This window comes from Podarcis gaigeae (genome assembly GCF_964106915.1).
Source record: "Podarcis gaigeae genome assembly, chromosome: Z".
Taxonomy (NCBI): Eukaryota; Metazoa; Chordata; class Lepidosauria; order Squamata; family Lacertidae; genus Podarcis; species Podarcis gaigeae.
In genome coordinates this window covers 11,216,610-11,233,933 of record NC_139691.1, presented here as the reverse complement: position 1 = coordinate 11,233,933, position 17,324 = coordinate 11,216,610, and the positions used below count along the sequence as shown (strand labels likewise).

Below are 17,324 nucleotides of genomic sequence, written 5' to 3'. Positions count from 1 at the left end.
ATGTGATCTGATGGTGAATTTGGGGTGACCCAATGCAAAGATCCTGAGGATCCATGTGGATCTATGCTTTGTAACCACATTTTAAGTGGGGAGCGAAGGAAAAACAAAGAAGGGACATTAGAGGGGTGTGCAGAGAAGCAGCTGGCTAAGAATGCAGGAGAGGGATTTAACGGGTTGGAGAAAAGAAAGGCAAAAGCTTTCCCCCACCCAAGCCAGCCAGCCATCGCGCTCTCTCTCTCTCTCTCTCTCTCTCTCCCTCCCTCCCTCCCTCCCCCCTCTCTCTCTCCCTCCCCCTCTCTCCCTCCCCCTCTCTCTCTCCCCCCCTCTCTCCCTCCCCCTCCCCCCTCTCTCCCTTCCCCCCTCTCTCTCCCTCTCCCCCAGCAGCACCGGAGCTTGCCTGGAGGGGAGGGGCTTTCCCTGCTCTTTGTTCCGTTTCAGCAAACACAGCAACGAAACAGAGGAGGGTGGGCAGTAAGACCCTGAGGCAGAATGCAGGAAAGCAGCCGCTTCCTCTTTTCAGGTTTCCCTTCTCCGTGAAGCTCCGTGATTTGATTTTTGCCTGGCGATTTGATTTTTGCCTGATTTTTCGGCTCCAGGGACCACACATTCGCTCTATAACACGCACAGACATTTCCCCTTCCTTTTTAGGAGAAAAAATCTGCGTGTTATAGAAGGAAAAATACGGTAGTTCTAAATTTGCATCTGTGCATATAAATTAGCACATGCAAATATTTTGCATATGTGTCCCCATTTGTTTTTGTGATGCATTTACAGTGGTACCTCGGGTTACCTACACTTCAGGTTACATACGCTTCAGCTTACATATGCTTCAGGTTACAGTCTCCGCTAACCCAGAAATAGTACCTCGGGTTAAGAACTTTGCCTCAGGATGACAACAGAAATCATGCAGCGGCGGCGCAGCGGCAGCAAGAGGCCCCATTAGCTAAAGTGGTGCTTCAGGTTAAGCACAGTTTAAGAACAGACCTCCAGAACGAATTTTCTTTTTTTTGGCAGTGTATAAGTGGCTGCCCAGTTAGGACTTCCAAACTGTGGTTTGGCCATGGTCTCTGAAGACAAACTGATTCTGGCAGCTCATTTTAGGGCACATTTTCTTATATCATATGCAGGCGCAGTTTGGAACCAGAAATATGTATATAGAGCAGTGGTTGTCAACCTGGTCCCTACTGCCCACTAGTGGGTGTTTCAGGATTCTAGGTGGGCGGCAGGGGGTTCTACGGCACAAGCTGAATCCTTCTTTCATTGAGCACTGGTGGGCGGAAAGGAAATTTTACCATCAAGATAGATGCATTAGTGGGTGGTAGGTATAAAAAGCTTGACTACCCTTATATAGAGAAATATAGTGTACAATCAGCAATATATTAGCTCGGGACTTATAGGTGAATGAGAATTGGCAATTACTCACAGGAAGGTACATAACCAGTTAACCCAGTAGGCCAATCCATGTTGAATAAATCTTCATTTCCACAGTTATCACAACATGGCTTTTAGGAACTTAGGTGAAGGGAATAAAGTGGGTGATTATTATTTTTAATCCAGCTGTCCATATACAGATGAAATATCCAAATGAACTGGATGTCAGAAGCATTTTTGATAGGATCATGTACCAATTGCAGTATACATAGTTTGGTTTTCACTGCTGTGTAAGCCAGCTAATTGTGACCATTTATTTGCATATTGCCAAGTCAATGGTAATTTTATTTCTACCCTGATTATTGAAAGTGATATGAAGCTTTCTTACTGCATTCTCATCTTGAAGCATGCTAATTATATTGAGTGGTGACACCTATTGTATTGAAATTTGTAAAGAAAATTCAGGAGAGGTCACGCATATCACCCCTTCTACTGCTGATTACATCTTATTCTTTATGTTACCTTATTGTAGCTGGCAATAAGGAGATGGAGAACAGTCTCACAGTAAAATGACCAAACTTCCATAGCCAACTCAGATCAAATCATAAGTTGAAAAAAACTGCAGTGTGGGGGGAAATGGTCTGTTATCTAAGATCTTACAGGTAAATCAGAAAGAGTACAATATTATAGTTAGAGGATACCACAATGAAGGTGAAAAACATGCATTTCCCCAACTAATTCAGATGACATTAAAAAAAAATGCCTCCTGGCCCTCTAAAAAAGGAACTGATTATAACATGAGGTAGACCAAATCCAGGGGAAAGTGGTCTGTACCATCCACTCAGCTCCGACAGATCAGTTTGCTTGTGTGCAGTATGTATGTCCTGCAGACCGAAACCTCAAAAGATCCAGAGATCTTGCAAGATTCTGGCCTTTTATTTGCTCTCATAAAAGGAGAGAGGCTGCTTGGGCAGTAGCCACTGTTCTACTCAGAGGAGACCCATTGAAATTGAGAGACATTACGAACTTAGATACATTCATTTCAATAAGTCTACTCTAAGTGGATCTTTTGAGGATATGGCCTCTTGTCACTGTGAGAGTCATATGCAGTCACATCACTGCTGAGGAAAAAGCAGGGAAGTACCATGAGATGTTTCCTCCTGTTGTGCAAACCTCCCCACTGTACACAAACACCACTGCAAGCTGGGTGAGGGGACAATTTGGCTATGTTGTGTTGAGGCTGGAAGCAGGGATAGATGCTAATGTTATGGAGGCTATGTCTAACCTAAGAGCTAGTAGCACTTCCTTGTTCCCTCCTAGCCTTACATAGTAATTGTACCCAGGAAAAGCAGCAATCAATTAAAAATAATATAATACACACACACACACACACACACACACACACAAGTCAGTGCTGCTGTAGATGTGCACCTGGCTTTATCCCAGTTGCCAGTGTGCAATTATTTGTTGTTGTTGTTTAGTCGTCTTAGTTGTGTTTGACTCTCCGTGACCCCATGAACCAGGGCATGCTTTGGAAACTCACTTTCTTCTCAAAGCTGCTCCTTTTTTTATGTCCGTGGAGTTTTCATGGCAAAATACTGGAGTGGTTTGCCAATTCCCTCTCCAGGTGGATCACATTTAGTCTAAACTCTCGGCTATGACCTGTCTGTCTTGGGTGGCCCTCCACAGCATAGCTCATTGCTTCCTGGAGTTATTCAAGCCCCTTCGCCAAGACAAGGCAGTGATCCATGAAGGGGTGCAATCATTTACTGTAGGCCTTTTAGAGAACTTTGTTACAAATGTTACAAACATAGTTAAGATTAATAAATTATGGTAGCCATAGAGATGTGCCTGAACACCAGGCATTCCCTTCTCCATTGGCATAGCTGGGGGGGGGGGCAGAGAGAGGCAGCTGCCCCCATCAATAAAAAGCAATAAAAATACATAGCTAACTGAGGTTCTGCCCTCCCCCCCCAACAAAAGGCCTGCCCCCCCTAACAAAAATCCTGGCTACACCCATGCTCCTCTCCATAGGGTTGTACCATTTATCTTTGGACAGAACCCTGCCATTCTTAAGGGACCCAAAAAGGAGTTACCTCCTGGGATCCCCTCTTGCCATTCAGCTCTTCTCCCTCTGTGCTGCTATTGCCACCTTTCTAGTCTCATAGTGATGATCTTTTCCTCCTTCTGTCCCTGGCTGAGGAGTTGAAGGGTAGCAAGCAGGAAGGGTGGGTGGTGAGGGCAAGGCTACTTGCCAGTCCTCATTGCAAAGCTCTTTGTCAGCCAAGTTTCTCTGAGTTTCCAGCTGCCCACCATAATAAATTAAAACATTTGTGTCCCCAAGGAGAAAGCTGCAGCAAGGTCAAACAATCTCTCACCACCATTGGAGTTAAGGGATCAATGAGACTGCCGCAGGGGTGAGGGAGTAGGCAAAATTCCCTTGCGTACCCCACCCCCCACCCCATAATAGTGGACACCTGGAGTTTCATCTGTCAACATAGTCTTTTGTTTCCACGGGCATTTGAAAGCCATCTGGGCTATTAGTACTCCTGATTGAATCGGGTAGTCTCATCCTAGTAGTAACACTAACTTTGGAGACCCCCCCCCCCAGTTAATACAGTATTAAGTTTTATCTGCGGTTAATCAGATAAAGGAAGGCAAGGTTAAGAAATGGGGGTAAGGACTGCAAAAACTTTTCAGTGGTTCAGTTTTACAGTTTCATTTCCTTTTAGTTAAGTGAGAAATGCAGGCCAGTTATGTTTTGTGTACATATGTGTAAAACATACGGTGTGCATAAAAGCTTCTGAGTATGAGGGGAAAACTTGAACACTTCAAGTACAGTTTTCAAATTCCTAGGTACCAAAATCATATATTTAGGGAGCTTGGACAATGGGTGACTGAGGTTCTTCCAGTCTGAAAATACAGTTTTAAAATAGATCATAAAAGTATGTGTAGGAAAGCAGTTGCAGGTGATCAAAATCTCATCTGCTGCAGATGATTTGTAGCATCTGAAGGATCAAATGTTTACAGTTTGCAATATTGTTGGAAGAATGGTTTAAAAGTTGCATGTTGAGTATATTGTAAGAATAGGCATAACATATCTATTTGTACTCCAGTGGGTTAGTTCAGAAAGCCTTCGTCTGTGACTTCCTCCTTTTAGTTGCAAGTTGAAAAGGCAGCAAATTGTGTTATGTCCTGGATGATGAAATTTGATTATCTAGTTCACATTGTAAAAACAAAGCACAAGTTTGTACAGCAGCCATTATCTATTCACATGATTTTAAAATGTTCCTTGAAAATTAATTTTTCTTCATCCCATGTAAATTATTTTTTCAGGAAGTGGGTTGTCTGGTGGGGGGATTCACTCTGGTTAATAAGTAACCATATGGTGCATTTGGTAATGAGAAGGCACCTCGCTATACCAGTGTTTCCAAATTGGTGGTCGGGATCCACATAACCCACCTAGGGGTCCATGACACATACCTGTCAACTGCCTGGGACATCCCATCTTTGGGCATTATGCTCTCATGAGCGTGACCTGGAAGACACACACCCCAGTTTTGCACTAGGAGATGTGGGAGGGTATGGTGACAGCATTCACACAGAGATATAAATATTTTCAAAAGTAGAGGATCCATGGCTTGGCTTTTGAAAAATAGGGAGTCCCCAGTACTTGGCTAATTGGGAGCCACTGCTCTTTATGTTATATACCCAGTCATTTATTTTTATTATTTTATTATTTATTAAATTTATATACCACCCTTCATCCAAAGAAGGATGTTTTGTTAGAACAAAAACAAAACAATCACCACCACCACCCCAGAAACACATTTCAGAGGCAGTAGAATATTAATCATCCAAAGGCCTGGTTGGAAAGGAAATATTTGAAATATTTGTTATAAATGACAATCATAACTAAAAAAGTATAAAAAGATGAATAATGAAGGGACCAGACCAACCTACCTGGGGAGCATTCTGCATATGGGGAGCCACTGCATAAAAAGGCTTATTCTGGTGTTGCCACCCTCCGGATCTCCCGTGGAGGAGGCACACGAAGAAGGGCCTCCAATAATGATTGCAGAGTCCAGGTTGGTTCATATGGGGAGAGGTGGTTGTTGACATATTGAGGCTTTAAGAATCAAAGCCAGCACTTTGAACTGGGCCTGGAAGTTAATTGGCAGTCAGTGCAGTCAGACCAGGATTGGTGTCATATGCTCAAACCATCATGCCTCTTTGATGGTTTCTGCACAAATCATCTTCAAAAGCAGCCCCACATATAATGTGTTGCAGTAATCCAACCTAGAAGTTACCAGAGCATAGACAACAGAAGTTTGGCTATCCCTATCCAGATAGGGGCGCAGCTGGGTCACCAGCCAAAGCGGATGGAAGGCAATCTGCATCATCAAGACCACCTGAGCCTCAAGCAACAGCAAAGTATTCAGGAGTACTCCTAAGCTACATACCCCATCCTTCAGAGGAAGTGTAACAGCATCAAGAGCAAACAATCTCCCACCCATCTGGTCTAGGGAGCCACTTACTAACAGTGCCTCAGTCTTATTTGGATTAAGCTTCAGTTTCTTGGCTTTCATCCAGTCCATTACCAAGGCAAGACAACGGTCTAGCACATCCACTGCCTCATCTGCAGATGTAAAGGAGAAGTAGAGCTGTGTGTCATCAGCATATTACTGACAATGTACTCCATAACTTGGGATGACCCACTCAGCAGTTTCATGTAGATATTAAATAGCACAGGGGATAAAATTGAGCCCGGAGGAACTCACATATTGAAGGCAGCATCAAATAAAAAGGTTTTATTCTGAACTGTTTGATTTAATTATATTACATACTTGCCGAACGGGATACATAAAAGTCATAAGTTGGTTGACTGTTGAGGAACAAATAGGAAGGTTTTGTCTTGTTCAAGAAAACCCTATGGTCTAAGCCTAGTCTATTTATATATCCATTTTCCACAGATACATTTCTGCCCAAAGTTGTTTTCATAAAATAAAGCATAAATATAAAATAGTATTATTGCCATTATATATAATATTTTTATTATTATTTTCCCTTTCCAGAAATGTCCATTCTGAAAGATGTGCTGCAAGACTTCATTTGTGTTTGACTATTGGTACTTAAAACTGGGAAGGAAAATACATAATGGGTAAGTTAATCTGCTTTCATTTTATCACTGAATAGGAAACTGATTTGTAGAAGAGTGGCAGCATAGTACAGAGGCATTTTTAGAATGTCATATTGAACTAAAGCTATTGAGGCTTGAAATATGTTTGCAGGATGAGAATCTGAATAATGTATGAGATTTAAACATAGCAAACATAGGGAAATGCATGTTTTTTATGTTCTGTTAGTTTCTAACAAAAGGCTTTTCAAACTTGGTACATTGGAAGTATCAAATGAGGGACTTTCAGAATCTATTGGAAGCCAATTTGCTACCTTATATGAATTGCTTCCCACGAAACATCCTGAACTGATGTAACAATAAAAGCATTTAAAAACCATTTCAAGTCCACTACAAATAAAGACTGGGGTAAAAATTTCTTCTAAAAAGGCTTGTTGGGAAAGGGTGGTGTTCAGTTGACACTGAAAAGACAATAGAGACAGAACCTGTCTAATAGTAATGGGAGGGAGTTCCAAAGGGTAGGTGCTGTCACACTAAAAGCCCAGTTCCTATATAGTCCAGAACATATCTCCTCATGAGAGAAATGGTCTCATGGGGCTCTAGTGACAGAATGGATCCAGCAGCCCCCTTAGACTATGAAAGGGGAGCATGGCCTTGTACAAAGCAAGCAATTGGCCAGTTATCTGGGCTTGGGAACAGCTCACCTATAGTACTTCAGTCTTACTAGAACTCAGACTCAGTTGTTTGGCCCTCATCCCGTGCACCACCAATTTTATACAAGAAAAGGAAAGCAGTACAAATGTTGACTTTGTTCCCCAGATATCCTTCTTATATATCAATGGACTGCTGTCATAGGGAAAAGGTTTCCTGATGTTTCCCCCAATCACAAACTTGAAGCCAACAGAGAATTACTAAAATTGATTGTGCAGGCATTGAAATTGGAGACCAGTGCTAGGCACTCCTATATTTTTGTTGAACCATGAATGGATGCTGTTACTATTGGTCTCGGAACTCATTCATTGCAGTGTGGATTAAGCTACCACTGGTTTTCCAAATTCTGAGTTCTAGCATTTCTATTTTTTATTCACTAGATGGCACTGCTGAACAAGATAAGATTTTAGGATTCTGTTTTTGTAGTACATGGCAAGTCTAGTTTTTTTTTTAATGTGACAAATGTATGAAGAACCATTTGTTTGTCAGGGCCATCAAATTTAAATGTAAACTATAATTGTTTTGATTTGAAAATTATTTTTGAAAGCTTTAGGGTTTCTGATACTGCTTTGTATAAAGAGCTATGAAATTTTCAATAACATATAAATGTGTAGAAAAATGAGTAGCCTTCTGTTGAAAAATATGTTTGTCATTAGGCACTACATTGGAAATATATTAGACCATATATGAAAATACATTTTCATAAACATGAGACCTTATATTCTTATTGGTCAACAACTAATTATATCTCAACAACAATATACTGTACCATATTTACTTGATTGTATTTCACACCTTTTTTGGCCAAATTACATCATGGAAATTACGGTGCACATTAGATTTGATGGCACATTTACATTTGCCATCAAATACTTTTTTGGTTTAAGGTCTTGAAAATTGGGGTGCACATTAAATTTGATAGCACATTATATTCAAGTAAATACAGTATAACCTGGGACATGGGTAGTGCTGTGGTCTAAACCACTGAGCCTTGGGCTTGCCAGTCAGAAGGTTGGTGGTTCGAATCCCCACAACAGGGTGAGCTCCCATTGCTCGGTCCCAGCTCCTGCCAACCTAGCAGTTTGAAAGCACGTCAAGTGCAAGTACAGTGGTACCTCGGGTTACATATGCTTCAGGTTACATACGCTTCAGGTTACAGAATCCGCTAACCCAGAAATATTACCTTGGGTTAAGAACTTTGATTCTGGATGAGAACAGAAATTGTGCTCCGGCGGTGCAGCAGCAGGAGGAGGCCCCATTAGCTAAAGTGGTGCTTCAGGTTAAGAACAGTTTCAGGTTAAGAATGGACCTCTGGAACAAATTAAGTACTTAACCCGAGGTACCACTGTAGATAAATAGGTACCGCTCCAGTGGGAAGGTAAACAGCATTTCCATGCACTGCTCTGGTTCGCCAGAAGCGGCTTAGTCATGCTGGCCACATGACCCAGAAGCTGTCTGCGGACAAACGCTGGCTCCCTCAGCCTATAGAGGGGGTGAGTGCTGCAACTCCAGAGTCATTTGCAACTGGACTTAACTGTCAGGGATCCTTAACCTTTACAGTATAACCTACAGTATTTTTTTCATTTATCTAATTGAGAATAAATTGAGAATCAAAACAATGCTATCTATCTAAGAGTGTCTCTTAGTACGATATGTACATTTTCATGGATTCTTTCTCCAATATATAACAAATCATAGAACCAAAAAATTCTAGAGTTGAAACCCTGAGGATCATCTAGTCCAACCCCCTGCAATGCAGGAATATGCAGCTGTCCCATAAAGCGATCAAATCTGCAACCTTTGCGTTATCAACTCCGTGCTCTAACCAACTGAGCTATTGAGGCATAAATTCAAAGTTTCAACAAACAAGTTACTGCAGGCATTTTCAGCATTTTTGAATCTGTGGTTCCCTTGAGTCCACTGCTCCCTTTACATTCTTTTTGCGACTCCCCTGTGTGATACAGAGGAATCCCCACTTAAGTGGGAGTTCCTTTCTGGGCCACTGCACATGTCACCAGGACACCTTCCTTCCTTGTTTTTGAAGGTTGCTGAAGAGCTCCGTCTTGCTAAGTTCTAACCCCTGACTGGTTTACTGGAGAACAATGACACTGCCAATCATAACCATCAATTTCAATGGGCCTACACTGAGTGAGATTAACACTTGCTACAACCCAATATAAATTGGTTTTATCCTACTTAGGGAAGACCCATTGGAGGCCAGTGATCCTTGAGTCAACCACACCCATCAATTTCAGTAGATCTCCTCTTGGATACTATTATTATTATTATTATTATTATTATTATTATTATTATTATTACTATTACAGTTTATTTCCCATCTATTACCTACCTATTTCAATGGGTTTCCTCTCAAGCAGGACTCAACACTGCCTGCAACCCAATGAGGATGGGCTTCACCCAACAAAGTTCTGCTCAAGAGTAGAACCCACTGGGTTCAATGGGTCACAATTGCCTCACTATCTTCCAGTGGGTCTCCTGCCAAGTAGGACTTACACTGGCCACAGCCCAGGCAAGAAGAAGTTGCCTTGTCAGGTTCAACTATTGCCTCACACTCACCATACTGGCCCATCTGCTTCCCTCCTCTCTTCTCCCTCCTCTCCCTCTTGCAGGATCCCCTCATGTCCCCCCTCAGAAGCTGGGATCATAGAGATGGGCTAGAGAAGTGCACACTTGGGCAGCACTCTTTTGAAAGTGACTGGCATCACATAGCACAGTCATATATGGAAAAGTAAAGACACTCATCTCATTTGTCTGTTTGAGCAAGGAGTTTCCAGCTTTATGGAAGCCATTTTTTTCATCAGAGGAGGGAAGGAAGGAATGAGGGATGGTGCCCATTGCTGCTTATGGTGCCCCTGATAATCATTAAAGGACTCAGTTACACTCGTCAATTATATCATTATAACTGCATTATAAACGTGTGACACCAGATGACGCTGTAGAGCAGTGATCCATTGCCAATGGGATTTTGCATTGAGAGCTTTTATAGCATTTTTTTCCTATAATTTTTTTTTAATCGGTATAGATCCAGCCCAAGTCAGCCCAGGGTGCCATGGCACCCTGGTTGAAAACCTGGGAGTTACTCAGTTGTCTTCTTTCCCTTACTCTATATTAACTATACAGGTCAGATCCTACATACTTAAGATACAGTCTAATATAAGTGTGAGTGATTTTTCCAACTGGAATTCATGGTTGAATATGTTGCATTTAATAAATGAGTTATTTCAGTATCCTCAACTATGGAAAGCCCGTAAGTAGGACCTGAGTGCAACACCACTTCTCCTCAGTTGTGATTCCCAGCAATAGGTATCAGAGGCATACTGCCCCAGACAGTGGAGGTGTGGGTCAAAGCCATTGTAATTAGTAGCCATTGCTAGCTTTATCCTCCATGAATTTGTCTAAATCTCTTTTAAAGTCCTTCAGGTTGTAACCATCACTACATCAAAGCAAATTCCACAACTATGCCCCATATCAGGCATAGGCAAACTCCGGCCCTCCAGATGTTTGGGACTACAATTCCCATAATCCCTGACCACTGGTCCTGTTAGCTAGGGATGATGGGAAATTAGTCCCAAACATCTGGAGGGCCGGAGTTTGTGTATGCCTTCCCTATATGAAGACTGACTCTTTAGCTTTATCGTATTAAAAAAGAGGAAGAAAAAGCACTCTGTTGCTACTTTCTCCTTACCATGCATCTTTCTATCATAACAACACCTTTGCTACTTTTTTTGTGCCAGAGAAACCAACTCTGACAGAAAGGGGTTATTTCAGCAGTTTGGCTCAAAAAAAGATCTGCTAATTACATAGTGTCTGCTAAGTCCCATTTAAAATGGCACATTTTAGGCATTTGTATTGTATGCATTTTAGAACAGGCATACACATTTTTGGAGCAAATCTCCTGTTTATTTTGTATGAAGCTCCTCAAGTTGAACTCTTTCTTTGAAACAACTGCTTCGTATTGGGGGAAGTTATATTGGTTCTTTTAGAACTGGTGCTCTCATTAAGTTTTCCATGATGCTTCCTTGTATCATTTAATTGGTTTACTTGTATCATTGAAAGCCAGAACTCAAGCTGGATTTGATACAAGGTCACATATGGAATTTTCTTTTGCTTTCCTGAGAACATTATTTGAGCCTACACTCACCAAAAATGCAGTCAGGAGGTGGACAGAAGAGAGGAAAGGGAATATTTAGTGTTTCTGATATGAAAACCATATTTTTAAGTTCTTCTACCTCATTGGCTCATTTTCAGCAGCCATTTCATATATAGGGATATGTAATAATAATGATAATATAACAAAGGCTATCGTGTCCTTGCCCACTTCTGAAAAGTTATTGCCAGTGCTTTTTTTCTAAAAGAAATTTAAAGCTACTCTCATTTTCCTACTCATACTGAAATACTGCCCCTCAATGAAGCGAAACTTAGACTCACAAAATGTTTAGGGATATGTGCACCCCTGCATCCCCCCGGGAAAAAAAAAACACTGGTGTCAGAGCTGCCCTAGGTCCCAGCTCACAAAGGACCAACGCCAGTTTCTTGTTATATACAAAAGTCTTTATTGAAGTTCAGTTTCGATTTCAAAGCTGCGGCGCGCAGCTCTACGTCTTGAACTCTAGACCGCTGAAGCTCCGTCTGAATCTCCTCCCCCCAGACACCAGTTTAAGACTCTAGCCCTGCTCCACCTCTTCCTCTGCTCTTTCCTCCTCTGGGTCCGCCTGTCCGCTGGAGTCTTGCCCTTTCTGGACTCTTCTGACGCTGAGTCCCCTGAGTCTTCCCCCTGCCTCCGGCGGGCTTTAGGACCTGGTTCCCAATCCGGGTTTTCTGCTGTCCCGCGCGCCTGTACATTCGAACTTGGCGCCCGCGCCCAGCCGGCAACCTTCCTCCTGACCGTTACACTGCTCCTGTCACTGCTTCCCCCTTCGGGGGGGCTAGCTGGGCCTGACCTCCCCTCCGTTCCCTCACTCTCCAACAGAGGCGTGGTCAGCCCTGACTCATCTTCTCTTCCTGCTGGAGGAGACGCTGGCCCTGATGCATGGGACTCTCCCCCCCCCCACTGCGCTCTGGTGGGGGAGCTGGCCCTGATCTCCCGCTGCTGCTTTGGGAGTCCCCGCTGGCCCCTTGCTTCTGGTGCGTCCCCCCTGGGACCCCCCTTGCCCTGGCCATCGGCGCCCCCTTCTGGGAATCTTCTGATTCGCTGGAGAAGCTCATGGAATCTCTCGGGCCACTGTCATACTCCCCTACGCTGCCCTCCGATTCTTCCCCTTCGCTCTCCATTTCCTCTCTCCCCTGTGCCTCTGCTCCTGAGCCCCTGACAACTGGTTATTGCACCCTAATACATCTCTGTATCCGCTCTTAGCTTTTCTTGCTTGGCCACATTCAGCCATCCGAAGGCTGTCTGCTGCCTCAGATCTTCTTCCCCCTTACTGTCCTTTATGTCTGGAACTGCCTCCCAGATCACCTACATGATGTCATTACTCTCCAACACCCACATTTCCCATGAAGCCTGTGGGACAGTTATCTAGCTCCATACCCTACTGTAACTAAGCCTAAGAATGCATTGTGTTCTGCCTTGCCCTTGTCTATCCCTTTTAAGATGCCCAAGTTCTGTAGTCCTTCATCTTGTCTCTCCTCCTGTACCTAGGCTGATGAAAGATTGCTGCCTGCCAGTGAGGTTGGACAACTTCAACAGTAGTGGACACTCTGACTCCCCGTCTCCTAACTTCCCACAAGTGTTAAGCCCTTCACTTTCCTGAAGTACTTGCCCATCCTGCATCCTGTGATTGGGCCTAACAACCTGTCACTCAAATGCACATGAGCCCCATAGACCAGATATATCAATGGGGTTCCTTTGTTCCTTTTCCTGCAACCAGCTCCAGACAGAAGTTCCCAGCCAAGAGACTTGGAATTTAGTTGGCAGTCCCCCTTCTCCTGAGTGGGCTATATGATCATAGGAAGCTACCTTTATGTCTCTGAAGACCATCAACTCTGTTTCAAAAGCTAACAGCTAGTGGGCATCATATTAACACTATGAATACACCCTGCTAAAAATTAGTAATATTTATGGTACAAGTGATTAAAAAATTACATCTAGTCTGTATATATATATTGAAGGGATGGAGGTAGGGGAAACGACTGGACTAATCAGAGATTGTTTTTCTTGGGTTTTCCTTTCCCCACTTTTTTCCTTTTGGAGGTCAAATTCCATGTCCAGGAACATACAGTGGTACCTCTGGTTGCATAAGGGGTCCATTTCGGAGGTCCGGTCGGATCCTGAGGTTTCCGCAACCTGAGGACCACTTCTGCGCATCTGTGCACAGTAAAACTCGGTCAAATACGTCCTAACAAATGATTTATAGGGAATACATTTTGTTCTGTAAGTGGGACTGTTAATCAATTTGGTTTTCTTCAGGAGCAAGATGTAATCACATCATCCTTGTATTTGTTTTGCCTTTCCAGAATATTGTATGATGGTAAGTGTTGCTTGTGAGTTCACACAACTTTGAGTTCATATATTTAATTGAGAACTAAGTGTACATTTCTTATGTATGCAATTGTGATTTATTTATTTTTAATTCCCCTTTCCTTCCCCAAAGGCAGAGTATGTTCTGATATCAACCAATATCAAAAATACAGAGGATGATACCTCATTCTCATACTTGGGGTGGAGCCATTTAAATCAGTGGACCTAAGTCCATTAATTTCAATGGATCTATTCTGAATAACATTGGATATTACCCAGAGTTAATGAAAATACCACAATACCAGTTTTAACCCAAACTTCCCAAAGAAAAAGGTAATATACTGCTTCCAGGAAATGTTTGGGCATTCAGCATCTACCAAGAGGAGTGTTTACTAGTTGACCAAGCCTCCCTCAATGTCCTTTAATACAAACATGAAGGCTGAAGAGCTTGCTCAGCCAGTATTAAGGGTTGAATTGGAACATAAAGAAGCAGGTGTCCTCTCACTTGATATATGGTACACTTTGCAAATAATCTTTGTGTCCCCTCAATAATGATCTTGTGCTCCTCACTGGTAGCCTCTTTTAAATCAGTTTCTCATAAAATGTATTTTTCTTGCAGCAGTTCTCCATCCTCTTGTGTCACCAGTGGTGGCTGAGCTGAAATTTCCTGCATCCTAAAGAAGAGTATGTATAAAAGGAATGGCCTCATGGCCAACGTGACAGTGACCTCCGCCACACCAGAGGTACGCATTTGGTATTCTGTTACCATTTGTATGTTTTAATTTAATTGTTGTTTATTTTGGCATCTCTCTAAGACTTTCTGCCATTAATTTGTCTTGCCTAGTATCATACTTGTATGTATTTTACAGATTATGTAAATTGAACAGCTGCAGCCAACATGGCTAATGGGCAGGGGTGATTGGACCTGTAGGTTAAGGAGAGGCCAAATGGGGAACAAACTAAGATCTCAACTCAGGGATGGGGAAGACATTTGATTCAGTTCTCTTTTAAAGACAAACCTACCTAATTTGCCTTTCTGAACAATATATAAACTGAAACACAGCCACTCTTCAAAGTCCACACTTCTCTGAAATTTGCAGTGCCGTTCTTCAGTGAAGCAATTTGTACAAAAATGTGTATACTTGGGTAACGTATGCATTAAAATGCTTATATTAGCAAAATTATTACTTATTAAATTTATGTACTGTCCTTCATCCAAAGATCACAGTGTGATTTACAACATAAAAACACAAAATACATAACATGATAACAAAAACAATTAAACAAAAACAACAACAGCAACCCTATTCACTCATTCCTACCAGCCCCTCATCCCTCATGAAAGCACCCAGTTTATCCTCTTACTGGAGGCTTAATCAGAAAGTGGCCCCACGCCTTGTTGGTTCCCAAAAGGGAAGATCCCATTTAGATGTCACCTGCTGTTACAACAGATCCCCAAATACTCTTGCCCCTGGAATCAGCTACTTCTGTAGCCTAGTGATGCTGTTCTCCAAGGGCAAGGCTTCAGGGTACACAGTGCAGATGATTGGTCTTAGCACCCAACTTGCACTCTGTTTCCTGATCCAACAATATCTAATAAGCTCTGATGTCTAGGAGCTCTGATACATGTGTGACATGTGGCACTTTTCCACCTGGTTCATTTTAATGGACACAGCAGGTCCACACCTGTTCTCCATTTTGAATGTGAATCTGCTTTGTTTATTGAATGGGAAAAGGCAATCTGCATGCATATAGTGTGGAAATGCCTTCTGTATCCATGTTAATGTTTTTCCATGTGATCCCATACTTGGAAGGGATTCCATACACAGAAGGAAGGGGAAAGTGGTAAATGAGTATGTGAAATGTCTGTAGAACTGACCTCTGTAGCAGCTATGACCTCCTTCCCCCTGATATTCTAAAGTGCTGTAAATCAGAAAGACCCAGTTTTGGGGATATTGCAGAGGTAAATTTAACTCTATTGTGCACTCGACTCCATAGAGTATGTCTTTTTGCATGTTTTTCATGAGATCTCCAAGCCTTGGAAGGCTGGAAATAATAATACAATATTATGAAAAAATGCATTTTGTTGAGTTCTGTTTACTTCAGCTTTCTGTGGAAAAGCTGTACAGAGTTACTGGAATTTACAGTGGATTTAAACCAGCAACTTACATGAAAAAATAGACAACAGAACTATGCCGTTCATTTCAATAATTTAGTATTATCATGCTGAAAAATAGTCACTGAGTTGAAAACATTGGAAATGGATGAGAAATGAAGACTGGCATCTTGTGGTTAGGATTTATACCATGTCACAAAATTGTAAGAACCTAACTCCTAGCTGGGTTTTATACTTTTTGAGTGGAAGGTGAGAATGCATCTTCTATAAACATTACATTGAGAAGTTACAGTAAATCTGTAATGTCCATTAGAAACTCTTGAAATTTGAAAAGGTTCCTTTGTGATTAAGGGTCTAAGTTCATATTTGACAGATCTAAGATATAATTCTGATTTTGCCACAGTCTTCCTGCATGGTTTTGAATAGCATACTGGTGAACAGTTATATTTCTGGGAATCTGAAGGGAAACCTCAGACTAAATAGAGTGTTTTCTGTTTAATGTAACAGAGAATGATCTGTGTGAATTCCCGTATTTATTAAAAACAGTAGCCTCCTTCCATTTTATTTAGTTTTCACAACTTACTATGTCTTCATAAGCATGTTTACTCAGAAGTAGGTTCTGAGTTCAATGGGACTTACAGCTTAGTATATTTGCTTAGGATTTTCTAAAATGTGTCCAGTAACCAAAATACTTTGGTCATATACCCCAATATCTAGTTCTGTCCATACTTAGATTATGTCACTAATATTTGCAGATATAGGTGTATGCCCAATTAGTCACTTCCTCTTCTTGCTGCCACCACTGCCTGCCTGCCCATGTACTGCCACAACATTTGGGGATTTCTAGTTTTGAAAAAACAAAAGTCAGGGGGAACATGATGGGGGATAGAAGATTTTGCATGGTGTGAAGAAAGTGAAGACGAAGACATTTTCTCTCCCTTTGTCATAATACTAGAACCTGGGGCCATCCAATGAAGCTGGATTCTTGAAGATCCAGGACAGATAAAAGAATGTTCTTCTTTACAAAGTGAAATTATGTGATTCACTCCCCCAAGATATAATGGTGGTCCCGCACTTGGATGGCTTTAAAGACGATTAGACAAAGTCATTGAGTATATGGCTATCAGTGACTATCAGTCATGTTCTACCTCCACTCAGAAATTCATTTTCTGTGAAGAGTGCTATTGCACCCAAGTCCTGTTTGTGGCCTCCCCTTACGCATCTAATTGGCTATTGTAAGAATAGGATGCTGGATCCAGAAACAGTCACGTATTAGCAGCTATGACCTCCTTCCCCCTGAGATTCTAAAGTGCTGATCAAGAAGAACTCTTGTGTTATTCTCCTCATGGTTAATGGCAGGCTGCTTAGCCCAACCCTTTAACTCTTTAAGTCAGCGGTTCCCAAACTTTTAGAGTTGCACAGCACTTTTCAGAATATAAATTTGCCATGGAACACTTTCGTTGTCCTTATGCCAAAGGCACATATGTGCATTTTTGGCTGATTTTACATTT

At 42.0% G+C, this 17,324-nt stretch overlaps 1 protein-coding gene across 14 annotated transcripts in view; it reads left to right on the top strand.

The window, feature by feature from the left end:
• The window catches only part of RALGPS1 (Ral GEF with PH domain and SH3 binding motif 1), a 229,265-nt gene that overhangs the window by 32,923 nt on the left and 179,018 nt on the right, over window positions 1–17,324 (top strand). For 8 of the 14 annotated variants that reach the window (XM_083721190.1, XM_083721183.1, XM_083721192.1 and 5 more), the window contains exons 2-3: window positions 6,447–6,532; window positions 14,317–14,440. In XM_083721190.1, the coding sequence (XP_083577316.1) occupies window positions 14,384–14,440 (57 nt within the window). In that variant the 5' untranslated portion in view covers window positions 6,447–6,532; window positions 14,317–14,383. The remainder of the gene's footprint in view (window positions 1–6,446; window positions 6,533–14,316; window positions 14,441–17,324) is intronic. The other 6 variants (XM_083721193.1, XM_083721191.1, XM_083721195.1 and 3 more) reach the window with 1 other exon arrangement.